Source organism: Musa acuminata, chromosome BXJ3-10, assembly GCF_036884655.1.
Source record: "Musa acuminata AAA Group cultivar baxijiao chromosome BXJ3-10, Cavendish_Baxijiao_AAA, whole genome shotgun sequence".
NCBI classification, from domain to species: Eukaryota; Viridiplantae; Streptophyta; class Magnoliopsida; order Zingiberales; family Musaceae; genus Musa; species Musa acuminata.
The window spans coordinates 30,343,586-30,362,136 of record NC_088358.1 but is presented as its reverse complement, the minus strand read 5'-3'; the positions used below and the strand labels follow the sequence as shown (position 1 = coordinate 30,362,136).

Below are 18,551 nucleotides of genomic sequence, written 5' to 3'. Positions count from 1 at the left end.
AGCCGAATACTGATCTGTACATATCATTCCGATCAGTCTTTATAATTTGTGAAGATCAATACTGCTTTTCCTTTTAAAAGTAAATTATTTTATTATTTATAATTTATAAAAAAAATTTTAATATTCTTAGTAGGATTAAAAGTAACAAAAAAGTCTACCTCTTCCGAGACTAAGATTCCTTACAAAATAGTATATTATTCTAAAAATAAATGTAACATAAAAACATATCAACAATCACATATGCTAATAAAAATATCTGAAAAAATATAAAAATAATCTTTAATACTTATGAAAGATATATAAATACATGTAATTAATATGAAATGATAACATATCAATATATATATATATATATATATATATATATATATATATATATATATGTATGTATATATATATATATATATATATATATATATGTATGTATATATATATATATATATATATATATGTATGTATATATATATGTATGTATATATATATGTATGTATATATATATATATGTATGTATATATATATATATGTATGTATATATATATGTATGTATATATATATGTATGTATATATATATATATATGTATGTATATATATATATATGTATGTATATATATATATATACATACATATATATATATATATATATATATGTATGTATGTATGTATATATATATATATATATATATATATATATATATATATATATATAATTATATTTTCTTAAGTTTCTCTGGAAAAATTTAAACCTCAGCTCAAATATTAGTAAAGCAGAGGATGGTTGGGGCATTTTACATGATAAGAGATTCATATGTGCATAAAGCAGTCAACTCGGTTGCTTAGTTAAGAAGTACTCGGACTCAAAACCAGACACGAGACCAATTTTGCTTATGTTCTCTACATGGAAAAGCTGAGTTTTCAATATCAAGAAAGAAGAGGGTCATAGAAATTACAATGAGATGGGCACTAAAATGCAAAGCTAAATTGTTTCCGAGTGAAATTATTGTAGGCTTCTTAGCTGCCTTGCATCTGATCATTCTTTTTCTTTTTTTCCTTTTTTCCTTTTGTCTTTGCGTGTGATTGCAACTCGGGATAAGGATTATCACCTTAAGTATGCTGGTTGTTCAGTGAGCATCCGAGGAACATCTCAAATAGTGATGAGGATGATGACCACCTCAATCATGCAGAATGTTCAGTAACAATCAGAGGAAGAGTTGAAACAACAGATAAGGATGATCATCTTGTCGATGCTAAACGTTAACTGACGATTCACAGAAGAAAAGCTAGGACTTCTTTGGCACCATCAAGCTCCTTGTCTTTCCTCTCTGTGAACCGGTTTTCATGTGAGAGTTGCATGTGTGTTGTCAATGTTCAAGAACAAGGTGTCTAATTCAGAATGGCCTATGAGCTCAGGTGGTGCCATGAGTTAGGCCACTCAGAGAGTGACTTGTGCGGCTATCAGCTTCTGCTGAGACCAAAAGTACTATAGGAAGAGCAAACCATCAACTTTTGCAGAAAACCATGGAAAAACAAGGATAAAAAATAATGATTTCATTCATACTGGTGCTAAAACATCAGATCATCACATCATCTTTTCGTTTTCCATGACCAGGAGACTGATGTGGGGAATGCTCCAGCATCGTTCACATAACATGGACATACCACACCACTTGGGAACATTTACCATGGAGGCATGTCTGTGTACAAATTAATAATCTTTTTTTAACCAAATTAAAACTAATTAGATGTTCTTTCTTTTTCTTGAATATATCCCCTCTGGCCAAAAACAGTAAAGAGTCGGTCCCAATCACTGCATCTCGCAAAGCTAGAAAGAAGGATCACACGACCGATCCACCAAGGTCGTCTCCGAGGCTTGGGCATACCTTCCCCTCCACAAAACCATGGCCTCGGGATTTGCCTCTGCCCATGGATTCCTCGAGTCCATTGAATTATTTGATCCAACTGTTGGAAAAGTGCGTTGGTCGTGGTGGAAAAAGTTGGCAAGTACTAAATAGGATATGATATGGATGACCGACGTGAGCCTTATCCCATGTCTCCACCCCCCCCGTATCCCATCCCTTCCTTCCTCGTCCTTCCTTACCACCATATGTGGAGCCATTTCATGCAAATCCACTAAATTGAGCTGGATGATTGGAGACCAAGTTGTCGCTGCTTGGTGTTCAGAGCATCTTAACGCACTAAAATACCCAGCCGCCCACGGAAATGTGCCTCGAGCATCAGGTTGGATGGATGTGTCACTGTATTTAGCCATCCATGCAAGGACCAGTGGAGTCCGGTGGAGCTGCCTTCACTCCTGAAGTCATGGATGAAGGTCTCAGGGACAGGTCTCATGGAGCCACATTGCCCAGAGTCTCGGACGATGGCAACGACCTATGTGAATCTTCATCCTTCTGTGGTGATTCTGATGACTCCGTGTCGTCGAATGCTGTCGATGATGCTACTTCTTCAGCATCATCCGGTGCCCTGCGGCTGGATTCACAAGGGCCTCCGTTCGAACTGTCTTCTCTCATGACTCAGCTCCCTATTAAGTGAGTACACAACTAAGCCTTCGATAGCTCTGTTCTCTGGTTTTAGACGGTGATGAAGTATGTGAAGTAGACAATAGGATGACTTGGTTCATACATCACAAGCACATCACTCTGGTTTATCACGTAGCACTTGATCTCTCTGTCCAGATACAAATTGTTGATAGAATATACAAAGATTTGCCGTGTACACTTTTGATTACGTGATTTGCTCATTTGCAATCTGCAATTCCAATCAATCATTTCTGGGGTTAACTGCAGTGTGTGTGTGTGTGTGTCTGCAGAAGAGGGCTGTCGAGGTACTTTCAAGGGAAGTCCCAGTCTTTCACATCCCTGTATGATGTCAGATGCATAGAGGATCTTGCCAAAAAGGAGACTCCTTACGGAAAGAGGATGAAGACATGCAGGAGCTATGCAGCAGGTCTGGATGCAGCACAGAAGCCATGCTTCACACCGAGGCCTCGTCGCAAGGCTCTAGCAAAGAAAGCTTCCAGGGGTCCATGCGCCTCCTTGCTAGCAAGGAGCAGTAGCAGTAACCCTTTACGTAGCAGAAAACCTCCGACATGAGAACCACCGACAAGGCACTCCTCTCTCACATGTTCAGGATGAGAACCCATGTATTTTACTGGATTAGGTTCCTTGTGATCAGCTCGAAGATATGTTATTTTTCTCTCTTCTTTTGCTCCTTTGGAGCATATGAGTTTGGTGCCTCATTGATATCAAGCTCTTTTGACAAACTCTGACATTATTTGGGTTTGGTGCCTCATAGATCAGACAGGATTGAACCGGTCAACATCGGTTCACCGGCCTGAACGGATCTGGACCGCCGGCCTGAGTTGATCCCCGGCGGTCCGCTGGCCTGGCTCAAATTGAGCTATTACAAGTATCAATTCAATCGGATCTGGACCGTGTCCCGGGGAGGCTAGGGCCAGAGTCACCTGCTTCGCACGTGCGGCACAAAGGAGCGGTGTGCTGGGCTCCTGTCCATCGCGCGGTAATGAGCCAGGCTCGAACAGGCCCACATCGGCCTGTCTCAATTTAAGGTGAGACGCACGTGCCACGTGATCGATGAGGAGACGCAATGGGCTGTAAGACGGGCCATCATGGGCAAGGCTGGCCTGCTAATGGGACAGGGGAATCCGAGGACAGCTTTGCCTGGCCCCAGTTCCATACAGGCGACGTGAGCTGGATTTAGACTAGGCCACAGCGGCTCTGGGTCAGAGTCACCTGCGTCGCACGTCCGGAACGGATTGAAAAGGAGACGGGCTGGGCTTCAAGTACAAACCACACCGATGGGTCAGGCTCAGATAGGGCGACAAAGGCCTATCTGAAGCAAATACACGTGTTCTCGAGGGACTCGGAGTAGCCCCTGAAGCTGGGCTGTTCGTGGACCTCTGAAGCTGGACTTTATTCGCTAGTCCTAGGCTAAGAAAGGAGCCAGGCTTGGCTTTAGTACGGCCCACGGTGATGAGCCAGGACCTTGCTCACGTGCGGTGCACGTGTTAAGATGACTCTGGGCTGCGGACCGGTCTTTGCAGCCGGGCGGTAACTGGCCCTCACTGGTTGGGCTTTACCGTCCGCTCTGATGATGAAGAAGGTCCGGGCTGGACCCGTAAGTGCTAGCCCGCTCCAGTCCCATGGGTCGAAGCCTTGGAGGCCTCAGGCTGCATCCATCCTCCACTGCTCTACCGAGTTGGGCCCTCCCTTCTGCGCCGCAGGCTCCTCGTCCCCGCCGGACCCAGCCGCGGACTGAGCAGACCTGGACTCGGACCGGACCCAAGCGCATGCGGTTGGGCTGACCGAGTCCAGACGCAGGCCGACATCAAGAAATCAGATTTTAATTAATTTCTTAATCATACAACACAAACAAGGAAATAAATAATTAAAATAAAGTAAAACATTAATTATAGTAATTTAATTTTATAAAAGAGGAATTCATACTTCAAACACGGCAACTTGTGATACTAATCGGTCTATTTCAGTTCCTATCATCAGTCTCTAATAATGCACTCAATAGACCTGCAAATTTTGATTTACCATGCTAGTTAACTGATCATTGTGATTCCTCAAGTCAAGATCATCTCAAGCCATACAAGTGAGTGGAGAATGATGTAATGTTCCTTATTCCATTGTGATTGAATCAGAACAGAAGAAAGCATATCCTGCCTGAGGTTCTGCAAGTGTTGCAGGATCCGGAGCTTCTAACAAACAAGGGGTCGAAATTAGACGAACCAAGAAGATAAAGAACCTCTCCTTTGGTGGATGCAATGGGATGCTTGATGCTGTTTAAAGCTACAGGACATGCATTCAAGTTGGCAGGATCTTATCAAGAATGTTTCTGCATGTGGCTCAACTGTTTGTGCTTGCAAATCTGTGAAAGGAATCCTGCATGTTGCCCTTCAAACTGGAAGGCCAAAACGCACCAAAAAAAGAGGAAAATATGCTGAAGATGAGCATCCCTGCATTAATGTATTTAGGGACTATTAAGATCTCAAAATTCACAAACATATTTCCACTTTGATTTAGTTGTAGCAACTTTTTTTGCAATCAAACCCAGCAGGCTGCATTTGGTCAAGTAAAAAATTTAGTGCAAACTCATCTTTAGTAGTGTCGAAGGGCAAGAGACAAAGGTTTGATGGTAAAAGGTCTTTATGGCCTGGCTTCCAACAAGAACAGGCAGAATATATTTTCACATTTGGAAGAATTAGATGCTACAGGGCATGATGCTAAAGAGATAGTTACTTGGATCCAAACAAAAGAACATTCCGACAGTATAATCGCATGTCAGAATGCTGGAAGAACAAAAATGTATAATGTAAGGCCTCAAAATCGACGACAACATTCTCATCTTTATGTCAAGGTCTTGGATGAACTTGAATGGTTCTTGACATTCTCCTTTTTCAGACAGGAATATGATGAGATTTCTTGTGATGGTGGGGGAAACTTGTAGTCCCAGTACGAACCACATGACTGCGAGTTCATGTAACTCGGCCATTAGAAGCTTCTACTTGCAATAGGAATGGCATATGAGATGCTTCTCCATTTGTAAGGCCATATGCAGCAGCTTCATGGAGGTATATATTTGAAGCGAGGCTCCTCATTGATGCCTACTCAGATAGCTTGCGGCATCGAAAACACACATAATGGCTCTGATCAAAGCTCAGATTTCATATCTCGAGAACAGATCTTTTAGAATGACCCATCTTTATGTCAGCAGGAAGGTAGAAGGTAAGAAAATTTTCAGCATGAATCTTTTAAGAGTCTAATTTCCCAGCTTATTTTGCAACGAGGATCCAAAAGTATACGTCAGACATGATGTTCGGAATTGCAAGAATTATGCATATTCCAAGTTTTGAGTTTCTTCAGAAGCATACATATGAAATCTTACCATAAGCCTTGTTTTTTTGTAATCCTAATACGAATTGCAGATTTGGCATTCAAGCCACAATGCTTGAACATTCCAAACGGAAGACCGAAGTTGGATTCATTACTTAACATTGGCTACGGAAACAAGAGGAAAATGATCAACCATGCCACCCTGAGCACGACACAGAGTACAACTGTTGATTCGTTGGATGCCTGCGAAGATGATTATGATGGGGTCATCATCAACCCACAGTGCTTGCCGACCAGTGCGAACGCATTTGCAGCCATCCTTCGCTCCTCGCTTTCTTATTGGAAGCTAAAGGTTAACGACGCATTCCATCTCTGCAGATGATCCGCTACATGATGATACTTCCAAGTTTCAGACATTGCTCGTTGTGTATCCAATACAGGGAAAGAAAGGGATTTGGCTGAAGATACTAGAAGAGCAAGCAGAACTTGTGCCGATTGCGCTGAAGGTTAGCCTTTTTTTCCTATTGGGAGTAACAACGAACGAATTTATAGTCACAATCATGTTTATTTATCCTTGTTAGAACTGACATATGCAAGAATTCAATCTTTTAACATGGTGAAGTTTGTGGAAGTCACTCCATTTTGTAGTGACGAGAAAGAAGTAGTCTTCAGGCTAAAAGTGCTGTTTTACGATCTGCAAAATGAGACGATGCAATTGCAGATTACCTGGCATTCTTACGTCTGCTATCAATTGTCCATATTATTTGGCAGGAAGGTTTCGGATACCACCATGCAGATCCAGGATATGTGATGTTAACATACTGGATTCCTGAGGAGCCTTGCATGCTTCCATCCACAGCAACTCATCAGATTGGCGTAGGAGGATTTGTCATCAATGATAACAGAGAGGTGATTATTTCTTACAAGTTTGGAATTACCAAGAAGCTAGGGATATGTGCTTCTTATCGTCATTATGCAGTAGTCGCGTTCTTCTTCAGCTTTTGGTCTGGGGAACTCACTCTCCGAAATCTCTGGTTGCCCTGTCTTCCATTGTTTAGGTGCTTGTCGTGAAAGAAAAGAAGTGTCCTTTGAGGTGCTCAGGCATATGGAAGTTGCCGACTGGTTTCATCAATAAGGTATGCATCCTTCTGTATATATGCTGTTGGATTCCTTAATCGGTCAATGATCAATGTGATCTTATTTTAATTGGTCAGTCTGAAGAAATATTTTCTGGAGCAGTAAGAGAAGTCAAAGAAGAAACTGGGGTAAGGAGATTCGTATGTTGTCATATGGCAGTTCAGCTTGCTCAATGATTTCTAGATTCATGGTCATCTTCTGGTTTACATGATCTATTCTGTTTCCTTGCAGATAGAGACTACCTTCTTAGAAGTGCTTGCCTTCAGGTACCACGAATCTTACTTTCTACTGGTGCCATGCACCGATATATCCATTGTGAACATCGATGAATATAATATATATATATATATATATATATATATATAAGCAAGTCTATATATTGAGTTCCTTTTCTTCTCTTTAAGTCTAACCCAATATGGTTTGACATTTCGTTCCACTCTGCAATCCACAGGCATGCTCACCGAGTCACCTTCGAGAAATCCGACTTGTTCTTCATATGCATGCTCAAGCCATTGACATCCGAGATCACCATTGATGAGCGTGAGATAGCAGCAGCCAAGGTAACAACAATCCTCTCTCCTATAAGTAGTTTAGTATGTAAAGTCGACCTCCATTCTTGATGAGCTACTGGTGATGCTTATGCTACAGTGGATGCCGCTTGACGAATTCCTAGCGCAGCCATATCATCAGGGGGACAGAATGTCAAAGAACGTCGTCGACATCTGCGTCTCGTCATATGAAAACAAGTACCGCGGTTTCACAGCACTGCAGATGATGTCAAAGCTCGATGATAGATTGTCCTATCTCTACTGTGGAGATCTGTACAAATGGCAGAAATGCCTGGCAGAAAAATAGTCTCTCTCGCTCTCTTTTGTGGTTGTGTACAGTAATTATGAACCTACAGAACTGTCTCATGTACGACCTTCTGCTGGTAGCCTAAGAATTGCCATACGAACCTTCTCGTTTGGCTTGTGATGCGATCTTCTGCTTCATAACCAAAGGCTTCAACCTTGTTCGAGATTGCGTTGCTGTCAGGCTCCAACGTAAGATTTTGGTGCATGAATACGTTCCTCTTTAACTTTGATCTGCAAAATATTCAGAAACTTCATGAATATATGCCCCTTCAAGATGAACTACCAAATCACCCCAATTCCGCAGGTTCTCATCCGAGTCTGCCAATCGGCAAGCAGGTCGATTCACAAAGTTCGACTTTTTCCTGCTCGCTTCTGTCGACTTTTTGACTGCTTTGCCGAACGTGATCGTGAATTTGGACATCCAGAGGAGGACACTGGTGCCCTGTCACTCGAGATAGATAGCGACTGGTGGATGAATCTTGCGCCGCTCCTGTTAGAGATAAGATCCTAAGAATTGACAGACAAGTTTTAGATTAATCTCCGCCACCCTGAAATTAAAGTATAATAAATGACTCGGGCACCGATACTCTGTGTTTCTGAGACGCTCTGCATCTGCCTGCTTTCACCACGTCTACCTCCGCACACCGCCAGCAGCAACGACAAACCATAAGAATCTCTCCGCTGTTCGTTTCAGGCAACATCTAGGCATTATGAATCCCAGGGCTGCCGCTTGCCGCAGTGTCACCTGTTCGACATAGGACATACAAGGATCTGCTTTGATATACGTGAATCTACGACCCATGTTATAATATTTTAGCTTCGAACTTTGGATTCGTTGACTCGGCGGTGTGGATAAGCTTGTCGGAAAGCAGAGATAACGGTGCCCACCACCTGGTATAGAAACTACTGCCGGGAGAAATGTATCCGAGCATTGGCCCGTATAACCACAACAATAGTATTCTACCCTACCGCCGCCGACGGACTTGGGGATAATGCCGAGTACCACACAGGGACGTTCCACGTCGGGGTGGATAATGTCGACATGATGGACAGCGATGTCCCAATAATAAAATAGTCAGATGGATCGAATCGATCTGGGATATCGTTTTCTAGCTCCAGGAGTGAAGCTGACTCTTATCCTATCCTTATTTTCCCCACCACCCGTTTCCATCCGTGAAGACGACGCCAGAAATCTGCATGGTTGATCTGCAGCCAGGAATAGCCGTTAATCCACATAAATGAGTGCAATTTTGATTATGCTAAACCGCGAACATTTTTTATGGCAGACAACCAAACGCATCATGAGGTGACACGATTTGGCTCTGCCCTCGAAAGAAGGGATGAAAGAGGGAATAAGAGAAGATCTCCTGTGTGTCTCTTTGACTAGACATCACCACTTGACAGTGAGACATTGCATGATATGGTTACCTCGAAACACCGTGTATCCACTGCTCCTATTTCCACAGGATGGCACTCAGCTTTATCACATGCCTGTCCTTCCATCGTGCAGAAAAAGAAGAACCTTCTCTCTCTCTCGGCCAAGCAAGCGACTTGAAACTGGAGCACAATAAGCGAGCGCACCAAGCGTGTATCATAGACAGCGACAACGGGGAGGATTTATTCCTGCGCACTTCAGAGATTAATTCATGTCACCATCTAATCTCCTCGGCATCGACTGGCAAAATTATGAACTGCAAAACTGGAAGCAAAGGTCATTATCTGATGTCCCAGTCGTGAGGTGCGCAATAATCCGACCCCATCTCGGAACCTATCTCATACTTACAAAGCACGCAAACAACAGTTTGTGAAGGAAAAAAGGGTGAGATCTTTGCTAAGCATCAGAAATATATTGGATGGCAAGTTGACGTTTTTACAATGTCGACATGACAGAAGGAATACGCTAACATGGATAAATACAGGTCCAACGTTTCGATTGGACATCCAGCATTAACCACGGAAAAGGATGATGGGATGAACAATGGAAGAGAATCCAACTCAGTCGTTTGCAGAGACCGCTGCTTCCTCTGGTAGACTTCAGCTGCCTTCTGACACTTCTTGGGACAGTGTTGATGGCTTCTACATGGAACAACAAAGAACGTTTTTTTTGGCGTTGCGACTGCAAGAGTCACAACCGCAGAAGAAACAATGAGACGATGGCATTTATAATCCACCCTTTTTATTCCTTCAATTTCTTCATCGCTTTCTATCCTTCGTTTCTCGCCGTCTGAAGATTTTTGCTATTTTAGCAAGTCAGAAACCCACCCAACGTCCGGCGTCGCTTCTGCCTTGTCAAAAACGTGGTCTTTGCTCAGCCTCTCGAACATCTTCGCCCTCAGCGCCCTCCCGGACTCCACCCTCTCCGCCGGCTCCACTTCCTCCAGCCAGCCGGCAGTAGCGACCGTTGGAGTCGACGGCAGGCTACAGAAAGCAGTGTTGAACCCAGCAAGAGTCCCCCTTGGCGACGCAAACCCACCATTTACAGTTTGCAAACTCCACGAACTTGGCACCGACTTTCCCCTGCTAAGCTGCAGCTGCCTCAGCGACGCTACGATTTCGTTCACCGAGGAGCTTTGCTGCCAAGAATCCCGCCGCAGCTTCACGCCGTTGGGTGAAATCGGCGGAGACTTCGCTGGCGGGGACGTGGGAGGGGAGATCAGCGTCGAAGCCGGCGGGGAGACGAGATTCTTGGAAAGATAAGACTGCGAGGCGGGCTGCTGGCGAAGAGGCGACCCGTCGTAGGACTCGGCGGAGGCAGCAACCGGGGATGTAGAGCTCTGCTGGGGTTGCGGTGGCACTAAGCGGAGCTGGTCGGGTGTGTGGGCAAAGAAGCAGACGCGGCGACGGCACGTGGTGCCGTCCTTGCAAGGCTGGGTGCGGTAGCGCTCCGGATGGAGCCAGCACTCGAACACACCGTGCGCGAGATCGCAGGCGTCGCCGCGCTTGCACCCACCGGCCTTGCGGAAGTCCGGACATGGTGCGCCGGAGTAGCGGTGCTTCCGCGGGTCACGGCGGCGGGCCTTCTCCCCCGGGTGCGCGAAGGGGCACTCGGTCCAGTCGTGAGCGCGACCTCGGGAGCACCGCCGAACCTTGAACTCGTACATCCGGAACTCATCCGACGCGTACGCGTCCACCACAGGTGGCGCGTCCTCCCCAGCGCCCTCCTGGAGGCCGAGATAGAGCTGCATCGCCGCGACCGTGTCCTCGTCCAGAACGCCGTCGCCGGTGGCGATGCCGCAGACGGGGTAGTGGGACGATGAGGTGGTCACTGCCGTTGGATCATCGAAAGGGGGCCATGGCGGGACGTGCACCGTGGGATTGAGATGGCTGATATCTCGTCCGATCATCATCATCGTCTCACCCACCGTAGCTATTCTTCTTCGCTTTCCTTCCGCAGTGGCTTCCTCGGCGCAGCATGGCACATAAATGGGAATGGGTGACCGGGGTTGGGTTATAAGCAAACCGCGGTTTCCAAATATCTGTCTGTAACTGACGGCGTTTCTGCATGTTGAGGCGGTGACCGAACGAAACGTCAAATCCTTTGGTTTTCCTGGCGTAGCAGCGTCGGGGATAACGGAGCGGAGCGTGAATGAGATGGCGGAGGACACGTGGAGGAATCAGATGACTCCGACAGACGTTCGTTCGCGTGTCCAGTCGGGGACACGTTCTTCCTCTTACTCATGGCAAAAGATCATACCGACGAATCCTACCCGAACATATTACGTATATGTGGGCCGACAAGTACTTATATGTGGGCCCCAGATTCTAGTCCAATAAAAAGGTAGCTAAACGCGTGAGTTCCGTCCACAGAGAAAGTAATTAACGATGTTCGTATTGGAATTGAGACAGTGCGATTACTATTAAGATAAGTCGGTGGCACACAGTAGAAGCATGTTCCTACTTACTTTTATAGCCTTATGACTAAAGATTTTGAACTCTTAATTATGGTATCACATGATCCTCGCTTTATTGTTCGACTAAGATCATACGGGTAGCCAGCGTCCATCGAGACCGTATGATTAAGATCATACGGGCAGCCAGTGTCGTCCCCGTGACCTCGGGTTAAGCGGGACGGAGGTCCACCAGCGATGGTACACGGCGGTGGTGTGTACTGTGCCCCTCTGTCGTTGCTCCACCAGCACGGGCAACCTCATCAACATCGACAATGTACAGGGGGAGAGGGATCGAAAATGATGGTAAGAGCCCATCAACATGCAGGTGAGATGGAGAGATAGTGAGATGATGTTACGTACGTGGGTCCGATCTAATCCGGTGACACGGCACAGCTCGCACGCGTGACACGAATTCTTAGTGGTCCATCCCCCGTGTCTAACATGTGGCCCTCCCACGCATGTCATCATTGCATTTCTGGAGATAATGGCAAAAACAAAGTATTATCAGCAAAAAAAAAAGGACCGGAATTCTTTTCCATACAAGTCCCCGCAATTACATATTTAATTTTTGGGGGAATAATAATGTAACAATGTTTGCTTTATTTTATTCTCCAAATTTCAGATTACATTTACGAAAACTCTTTTTCCAATAAGGTCTACACCTCATTGTAAGGTGACTATGCATTCTGATATGATGGTCAGATCCGAAGGCCAATTTTTATACTCCAGGCATGGGAAACTGGTTTGTGAGAGCTTCAACCTTTTTCTTGAGTTCTGATACAGATTCCTTGAGGGAGAAATCCGGAGATTCCACATAGTCGATGAAGTCTTTGAGCTTCGTTCCCTTCATGCACGCCTTGGCTTTCAGCGCAATTTGGACCCCCTCATGGATGAAGTCTGCGACAGCCTCGAAATCCTTCTCCTTGAGGCCTCTGGTAGTCATTGCAGGTGTTCCGATGCGGATACCCCCCGGGACCATAGCACTTTTATCACCTTCACAGCATCAGGATTCAAACAAGAATGAGAGTGAGCATTACAGAGTGAGCCCGCAAGCTACGAGTTCGAACGGATAATGGACTGACCTGGCACGGAGTTCTTGTTGAGTGTGATTGAACTGATGTCCAGGATTTTCTCAACCCGAGCTCCATCGATGCCCTGTTGTAGAACACATTGTAACAGAATTAGAAATAAAAAGAGATATGGAATGGTGACTCTCGGCGAATTTACAGCATCAGAAACAGTTCATAAGTTTCAGTTATAATTTTTGAAAAAAGTAAAACAGGATGAATCGACATGATTTTCTATCATCACCAGATGAATATATAAGACAAGATGGGGTATTGAAAGGATTTTTTATATATCCACTTCATTGTAACCACCAAAATATTAATCAGACAAACTAACTGCATTGGACCCATTTCAGAAAATGCATCAGAATCATTTGAGAAAAGGCTTAGTTGTTCCTAGATAAATGCAGGAGGGCCAATAATCAACCATGAATCATCTCAAACTGGCAACAGAATCCATTCATGCAATGTGTCCTCAGAAAAACACAACGCAACTGACCTATTGATCTGCTTTGAGTACATCCCTAATCATCATGATAAACTTCTTCACAAGGTACGACAAAATAAGCCCACAAATCAAAAGCCAAAAAACAACAATATTTGCATCTTAGTGTCCCATTTAAAACAAATACCTTTCTCTAAATTGTCCTAGTTGTGTTTTAGATGTCTTACTTCGATAATCTCTAATACAAATGAATAGCAGCTCCGATACTCGAGTAAAAAAGACGCATGAAACAAGAAATGTTCCTACACACTGGTTTAACAATAGCATCATCTTAAAGTGTGGTATCTTGATCCACATAATTACATCTTAACTCACACATCTGTCCTGCAAGCTACCTGGTTGGACATTTATTATATGCCACAGTAGCAGAGTTAACAAAGGGGAGGAGGCCATAGAGACGATGAATTGAAGACCAACAGTTACCGATAACCACTTTACTTTGCACGCAGAGTGGCATTTCAGAAAAACATGTTCTAGGAGATCAATTCTGGTCCAGAATGATTGAATACCCAAACAGTCAGACATAGACTGAAGAAGATTCAAATAGGCAAGTAAGAAGAGGCAAAGCAACGAGCGACCATGAACATACCTGTGGTCGCAAATCCACCAGAACAAGGTGGTTATCGGTTCCTCCAGAAACCAGCTTGTAACCCAGTTCCACCAGTCGGGTGGCAAGAGTTTTGCAATTAGATATAACCTATAAAAACCAGCAAATCAGGCACAAACGGAGAAAAATGATATGCCTTATATTTTAATCATTTAAAAACACAGCAGGAGCAGCAAGTGAATGATAATGAGGATCACACTGCCGAATCTTTACTGGTTAAATTCCAGTAAGTTTCAAATTTTGGATTTTACCTGAGACTGATAAGCCTTAAACTCACGTGATTGAGCATGCTTTAAACACACAGCAAGAGCAGCAATTGTATGGTTATGAGGGCCACCCTGCAGAAACTTCACTCGTTATATTCCAGTAACTATAACTTGCATAAACATTGTGAATCAGAAAATAAACGTTATCAGTTAATTTGGCTACAATTCAACAGTAGAAACAGCAAGGTTCAGATTAGATACATCACGTTGTCTTTTCTTTTTGGAAAATAAAAAAGATTAGATACATCACATACCTGCAAGCCTGGAAATACAGCATTACTTATAGCAGATTCTAGATCAACACCTAAAACCAGATCCTTCTTGTAAAAGATCATGCCACCTCGAGGACCTCGCAAGGACTGACAAGTTGTTATGAAGTAAAAAAAACAAAGCCTACAGAATAAAAAATTCAAATACAAAATAAAAGTTCTGATATGACATTGTAGAAAAATATAACATGAAATACTGAGAACAAACAGAAAATATATCAATGACAAAATTGAGAGGACTTTTCAGTTTTGTTTTTCATGCGACTGCAGTATACAGTAGTCGGAGAAATTACATGATATGACACAAGCTTCATAACAGCTGAGAGAAGACTTTTCAGTTTTATTCTTAATATTGATCAAAATTTAACATAACCAAGAATATCTCAGATATACAACACGAGTTCCTTAAGAGAAACTAGTCTTTGGGGAAGTACCCTCTCGCATAAGGAAGTGGCGGTACATGTCAAGCAAAAAAAGCTGCAGCAAGAGCGCACACACCCTTATTTAGATTTTGTAAAAAGAATTTCAAAAGAAGAAATCTGTCAGTATGTTCTCTTGTTAGGATCAGGTTTGTTTGGCCCCTGTTGGCAGGAAAAATGTGAACTTCCTGAGGATTGCTTCTACTTTTATTGTGGTAGGTGACTTAGTTCATCTTGCCAGTTAAATTTCCTTCACATCGGAGCAGTGGTTTCACATCCTAGGATTTAATCTTGTTTACAGCTATAACATAAGTTGGACAATCTTAGATCTGTCTGATAATATGTCTCCCTTAACCAGTCACCCAATAGGGCAGCAGCCACATTTAGTGTATTTATTGTAGCAACAGAGGAGCAGTAACTATGGATGTCAAAACAATTGTCGGAACCTTAGCAAGTAAGAGAGACAAGAACATGGCAGTAGACAATGGAAAATATTAATTAATGCACACCTTGTGTGTGGTGGTGGTAACCACATCACAATACTCAAAGGGATCAGCAGCTACTTCAGCAGCAACAAGTCCACTGATGTGAGCCATGTCCATCATAAGAAATGCACCAACAGCATCTGCTATCTAAAATTACAGAATAAGATAGAACCAAATAGCATTAAGAATTTTGCAACAATCTTTCTCTGGAAGCATGCAAAAGATTTGTCAAAATAATTACCTTCCTCATGCAAGGGTAATCAAAGTCTCTAGGGTATGCACTTGCACCAGCAATTATGAGCTTTGGTCGGAAGAGAAGTGCTGTTTTCTCAAGCATATCATAATCCACAAAGCCTATTGGAGAAACTAAAAGGCTTAATAGCATGAAGAAACTTGCTTATATAATTTCATGAAGATGTCATCTTTAGCTTAAGAAAAAAAGAGAATGTTTAACCTGTGGATTCATCAAGCCGGTAAGGCATAGATTCAAAAAATATAGAGGTGCCTGAAACTCGTCTTTTAGGTGTCATAAAACCATGAGACAGGTGGCCTCCATGAGGAAGGTCTAGCCCCTAATTCAGTGGCAATACAATCAAACTCACAAGATATATATTAACATGGCAAGAATACAACCAAATAAAAAGCTAAAATTATCCAATAATGACATGAAGTTACCATTATTCGGTCATGAGGGCTAAGAAGTGCAGTATAAACTTCAAAATTAGCAGGAGATCCAGAAAGTGGTTGCACATTTACACCCCACTTATGTTTATCTAAGTGAAATGCTTCAAGAGCTCTTTGTTGACAAAGTGTCTCAACCTGATCAATATACTCATTACCTCCATAGTATCTGAATTGGAAACAGATCAAGGACACCTCAAGTTTTACAATCCTTGGAAGCAAATTAAGCATCATGTTCTTTCATTTAGATTTCTAAAAATCACCTTTTACCAGGTAAACCTTCTGAATACTTGTTTGTTAGACAGGAACCAGATGCTTCCATCACAGCCCGAGATGTAAAGTTTTCAGAAGCTATGAGCTCTAAGCAGTTGAATTGACGCTGCTTCTCTTTTTCAATGAGAGCATGGAGCTCAGGATCTGCTACTTTCAGTGAGTAGTCCTTTAAAGTGTCTATGCTTCCTGATTAAGAACATGTGCAATTTTAAGCAAAAAAGTAAGCACTGTGCAAGAACTATCTATTTACCAGTCAGCTCTAATGAATAAAACATTACTCATTATACATGCCTTAGCTACAAGTACTCGTGAAGAAAGTCTAAAATATACAAGCTGTGAACAATGAGAAAAACCGAACAATCTACTTGGTGGCTGATAATTAAAAGACACTACATAACAGCATCTTAAAAGGATGACTTCAACTGCATAAGCAAAACCTCTAAGCAACTTATTCAGAGCTTTCTGTTTTACTTTTGTTTCAAGCTGTTGTTTCTTGTTGAATACTGATGGTCATGAAGTATTTGCTGAGAACCCAATTAGTCCAAGAATACCAAATGCAGTGAGTGTGCCTTACTGATGGCATTCCATGAGGATACAAAAATCTTTTTCATCCAACAAGGACTGAAGGTAGAAAGCCTCCGGAGAATATTCACCAAGAACAAACTAGAAAGAGTTCAAGGGAATGATCACAAAACTAGAACTTGTTGTTTAAGCTACAAAGACTAATCCATCCTCTTTATAATCATCTGTCAAAAGAATAAAAATAAGCATACCTCCCATCTCAGCATCGGAGACAGATACAGATGAAGATGGTCTTCCAGTGACTAGGCTTCCTTGGATACTAAAAGCCTTGCAAGATCTCCTATTGTTGAACCTAGTATTATCCGGATATCTGTTTGCCACATGGTGCTTAAGATATAAGTTAGAACCCTTGATCCCAAGGGTCTGATGAAAAGAGCCTGATACAACTCCACTGGAAGCAGACATCTTCCTTTACAGCACTATACAATTTTTCCCTAACAAAAAATATAAATTTAGGTCAGTTACCATGAATCACTAACTGGATAAAAATTAACAGTTCTTATGAAAAATTGTTCATAGTTCCCAGTAAAATTCATTTGTTTGACTAGTATATCCCTAAAAAGAAAAGAAAATGATTGGAGCAAGCAATGTTTACATGCAAAAGAAGTATTCTTCTAACGTGATTGAATTAAATGCCCAAGATATGTGTTTTTTCCATAAAGTTACAGTTTAGGGGCTTTTCTCACCCCTAACATGAATGGGTTGATTCATACAATATTTTGGTAGGAAGAAGAACGAATTATCTAGCGATGTGTGATGACCATAATACTTCGTCGGGGAACCGTATCTGCTTCCTTTCTCCCGTTAAACTAGCAATATTGTTCTTTCAAGAACAACACGAAACACCAAAGGAACAGGTATAATCCAAGAGCCCAATTAAAAAGGCAATTTTTATCTCTTAAGAACAAAACTTTATATATCCCGTGCCACGACAAGCATCAAAAAGAAAGATTGCTAATTCCAGAAAGAATTTAGTACCAAAATACAACCAAGTAAAAGAAACACGCGACAACAATGAAATTGTTCCAAAGCAAATCTCGAAATGAAAACCATGTGAAGCACAACAGGTCCCAATATCGCCGATGGGGCAAACTATCGTGAATGAGTGAGAACCACACTAGGATCACATCAGTACAACAGTCGAATAGAATAAAGAGAAGAAGAACGTACTTAGAACACGCGCCCTCTATTGCCCCGCCTCCCTTCCCCCTTTTGCTTTCCAACTACGATATATATAGCGCGGCTTCGATCAATTCGTCCACCGTCCCCCTTCCACCAAAACCCTAAACAGCGGATGGTGGACACAATCCCGCCTTTTTTATCGAGCGGGTGATGAACGAGCGACGTGGAGCAATACCCTGGACCGGAATCTTGGATTGAGCCGGCTAAAATTGCCGAACCGTGTCCCATCGTTCTCACTCCCTCCCCTTCGATTCAAAGTCAAAAGTTTAAAACGTCTTGCTTTTTTTTTAATCAAATTAATAATAATAATTCGTGTAAAAGCTGAGAGTCTCTCACAATCAAATGAAGTTTAGAATATCCGAGTTGCAAATAACCCCATGCGATTCATCTTAAGTTCCACTAAAGATGACTTCTTCTTCTCTGCAATGATCAAAACATATAATTTTTCACTACATGTC

At 42.7% G+C, this 18,551-nt stretch overlaps 4 protein-coding genes across 4 annotated transcripts; 2 read left to right on the top strand and 2 right to left on the bottom strand.

Moving 5' to 3' along the window:
- The first annotated feature begins 2,124 nt into the window (after positions 1–2,124).
- On the top strand, positions 2,125–3,237 carry LOC135650367 (protein OXIDATIVE STRESS 3-like). Its single transcript, XM_065169604.1, has 2 exons — positions 2,125–2,543; positions 2,825–3,237. The coding sequence occupies exons 1-2, from the start codon at positions 2,269–2,271 to the stop codon at positions 3,105–3,107; spliced, it is 558 nt and encodes a 185-aa protein (XP_065025676.1). The 5' UTR covers positions 2,125–2,268; the 3' UTR covers positions 3,108–3,237.
- A 2,372-nt stretch (positions 3,238–5,609) lies between these two features.
- LOC135650410 (nudix hydrolase 8-like) lies at positions 5,610–7,991 on the top strand. The gene is made up of 9 exons (XM_065169715.1): positions 5,610–5,768; positions 5,969–6,228; positions 6,317–6,382; positions 6,648–6,785; positions 6,935–7,012; positions 7,091–7,141; positions 7,245–7,279; positions 7,465–7,573; positions 7,662–7,991. Exons 1-9 carry the CDS (start codon positions 5,684–5,686, stop codon positions 7,866–7,868), a joined length of 1,029 nt encoding a protein of 342 aa, XP_065025787.1. The 5' UTR covers positions 5,610–5,683; the 3' UTR covers positions 7,869–7,991.
- Positions 7,992–9,687: 1,696 nt separating this feature from the next.
- On the bottom strand, positions 9,688–11,572 carry LOC103968851 (zinc finger CCCH domain-containing protein 35-like). The gene has a single exon (XM_009382185.3). It carries the CDS (start codon positions 11,215–11,217, stop codon positions 10,105–10,107), a length of 1,113 nt encoding a protein of 370 aa, XP_009380460.2. The 5' UTR covers positions 11,218–11,572; the 3' UTR covers positions 9,688–10,104.
- A 686-nt stretch (positions 11,573–12,258) lies between these two features.
- On the bottom strand, positions 12,259–18,249 carry LOC103968848 (serine hydroxymethyltransferase 3, chloroplastic). Its single transcript, XM_065171107.1, has 12 exons — positions 18,082–18,249; positions 17,103–17,345; positions 16,320–16,515; positions 16,051–16,225; positions 15,830–15,947; positions 15,617–15,729; positions 15,400–15,522; positions 14,457–14,561; positions 14,188–14,274; positions 13,919–14,026; positions 12,840–12,912; positions 12,259–12,750 (listed from the first exon to the last, which is right to left on the bottom strand). The coding sequence occupies exons 2-12, from the start codon at positions 17,314–17,316 to the stop codon at positions 12,476–12,478; spliced, it is 1,587 nt and encodes a 528-aa protein (XP_065027179.1). The 5' UTR covers positions 17,317–17,345; positions 18,082–18,249; the 3' UTR covers positions 12,259–12,475.
- Positions 18,250–18,551: the final 302 nt, after the last annotated feature.

Bases quoted from the DNA above. Each gene is read 5' to 3' on its own strand.
- LOC135650367 (XM_065169604.1), top strand. From the start codon at position 2,269: ATGCAAGGACCAGTGGAGTCCGGTGGAGCTGCCTTCACTCCTGAAGTC. The intron at 2,544-2,824 runs GTGAGTACACAA...GTGTGTCTGCAG, and splicing joins ATGACTCAGCTCCCTATTAA to AAGAGGGCTGTCGAGGTACT.
- LOC135650410 (XM_065169715.1), top strand. From the start codon at position 5,684: ATGGCTCTGATCAAAGCTCAGATTTCATATCTCGAGAACAGATCTTTT. The intron at 6,383-6,647 runs GTTAGCCTTTTT...ATTATTTGGCAG, and splicing joins TTGTGCCGATTGCGCTGAAG to GAAGGTTTCGGATACCACCA. The intron at 7,013-7,090 runs GTATGCATCCTT...TTAATTGGTCAG, and splicing joins CGACTGGTTTCATCAATAAG to TCTGAAGAAATATTTTCTGG.
- LOC103968851 (XM_009382185.3), bottom strand. From the start codon at position 11,217: ATGATGATGATCGGACGAGATATCAGCCATCTCAATCCCACGGTGCAC.
- LOC103968848 (XM_065171107.1), bottom strand. From the start codon at position 17,316: ATGTCTGCTTCCAGTGGAGTTGTATCAGGCTCTTTTCATCAGACCCTT. The intron at 16,226-16,319 runs GTGATTTTTAGA...TTTCCAATTCAG, and splicing joins GAAGGTTTACCTGGTAAAAG to ATACTATGGAGGTAATGAGT. The intron at 14,562-15,399 runs GTGTGCATTAAT...ACAACTTGTCAG, and splicing joins TTACCACCACCACACACAAG to TCCTTGCGAGGTCCTCGAGG.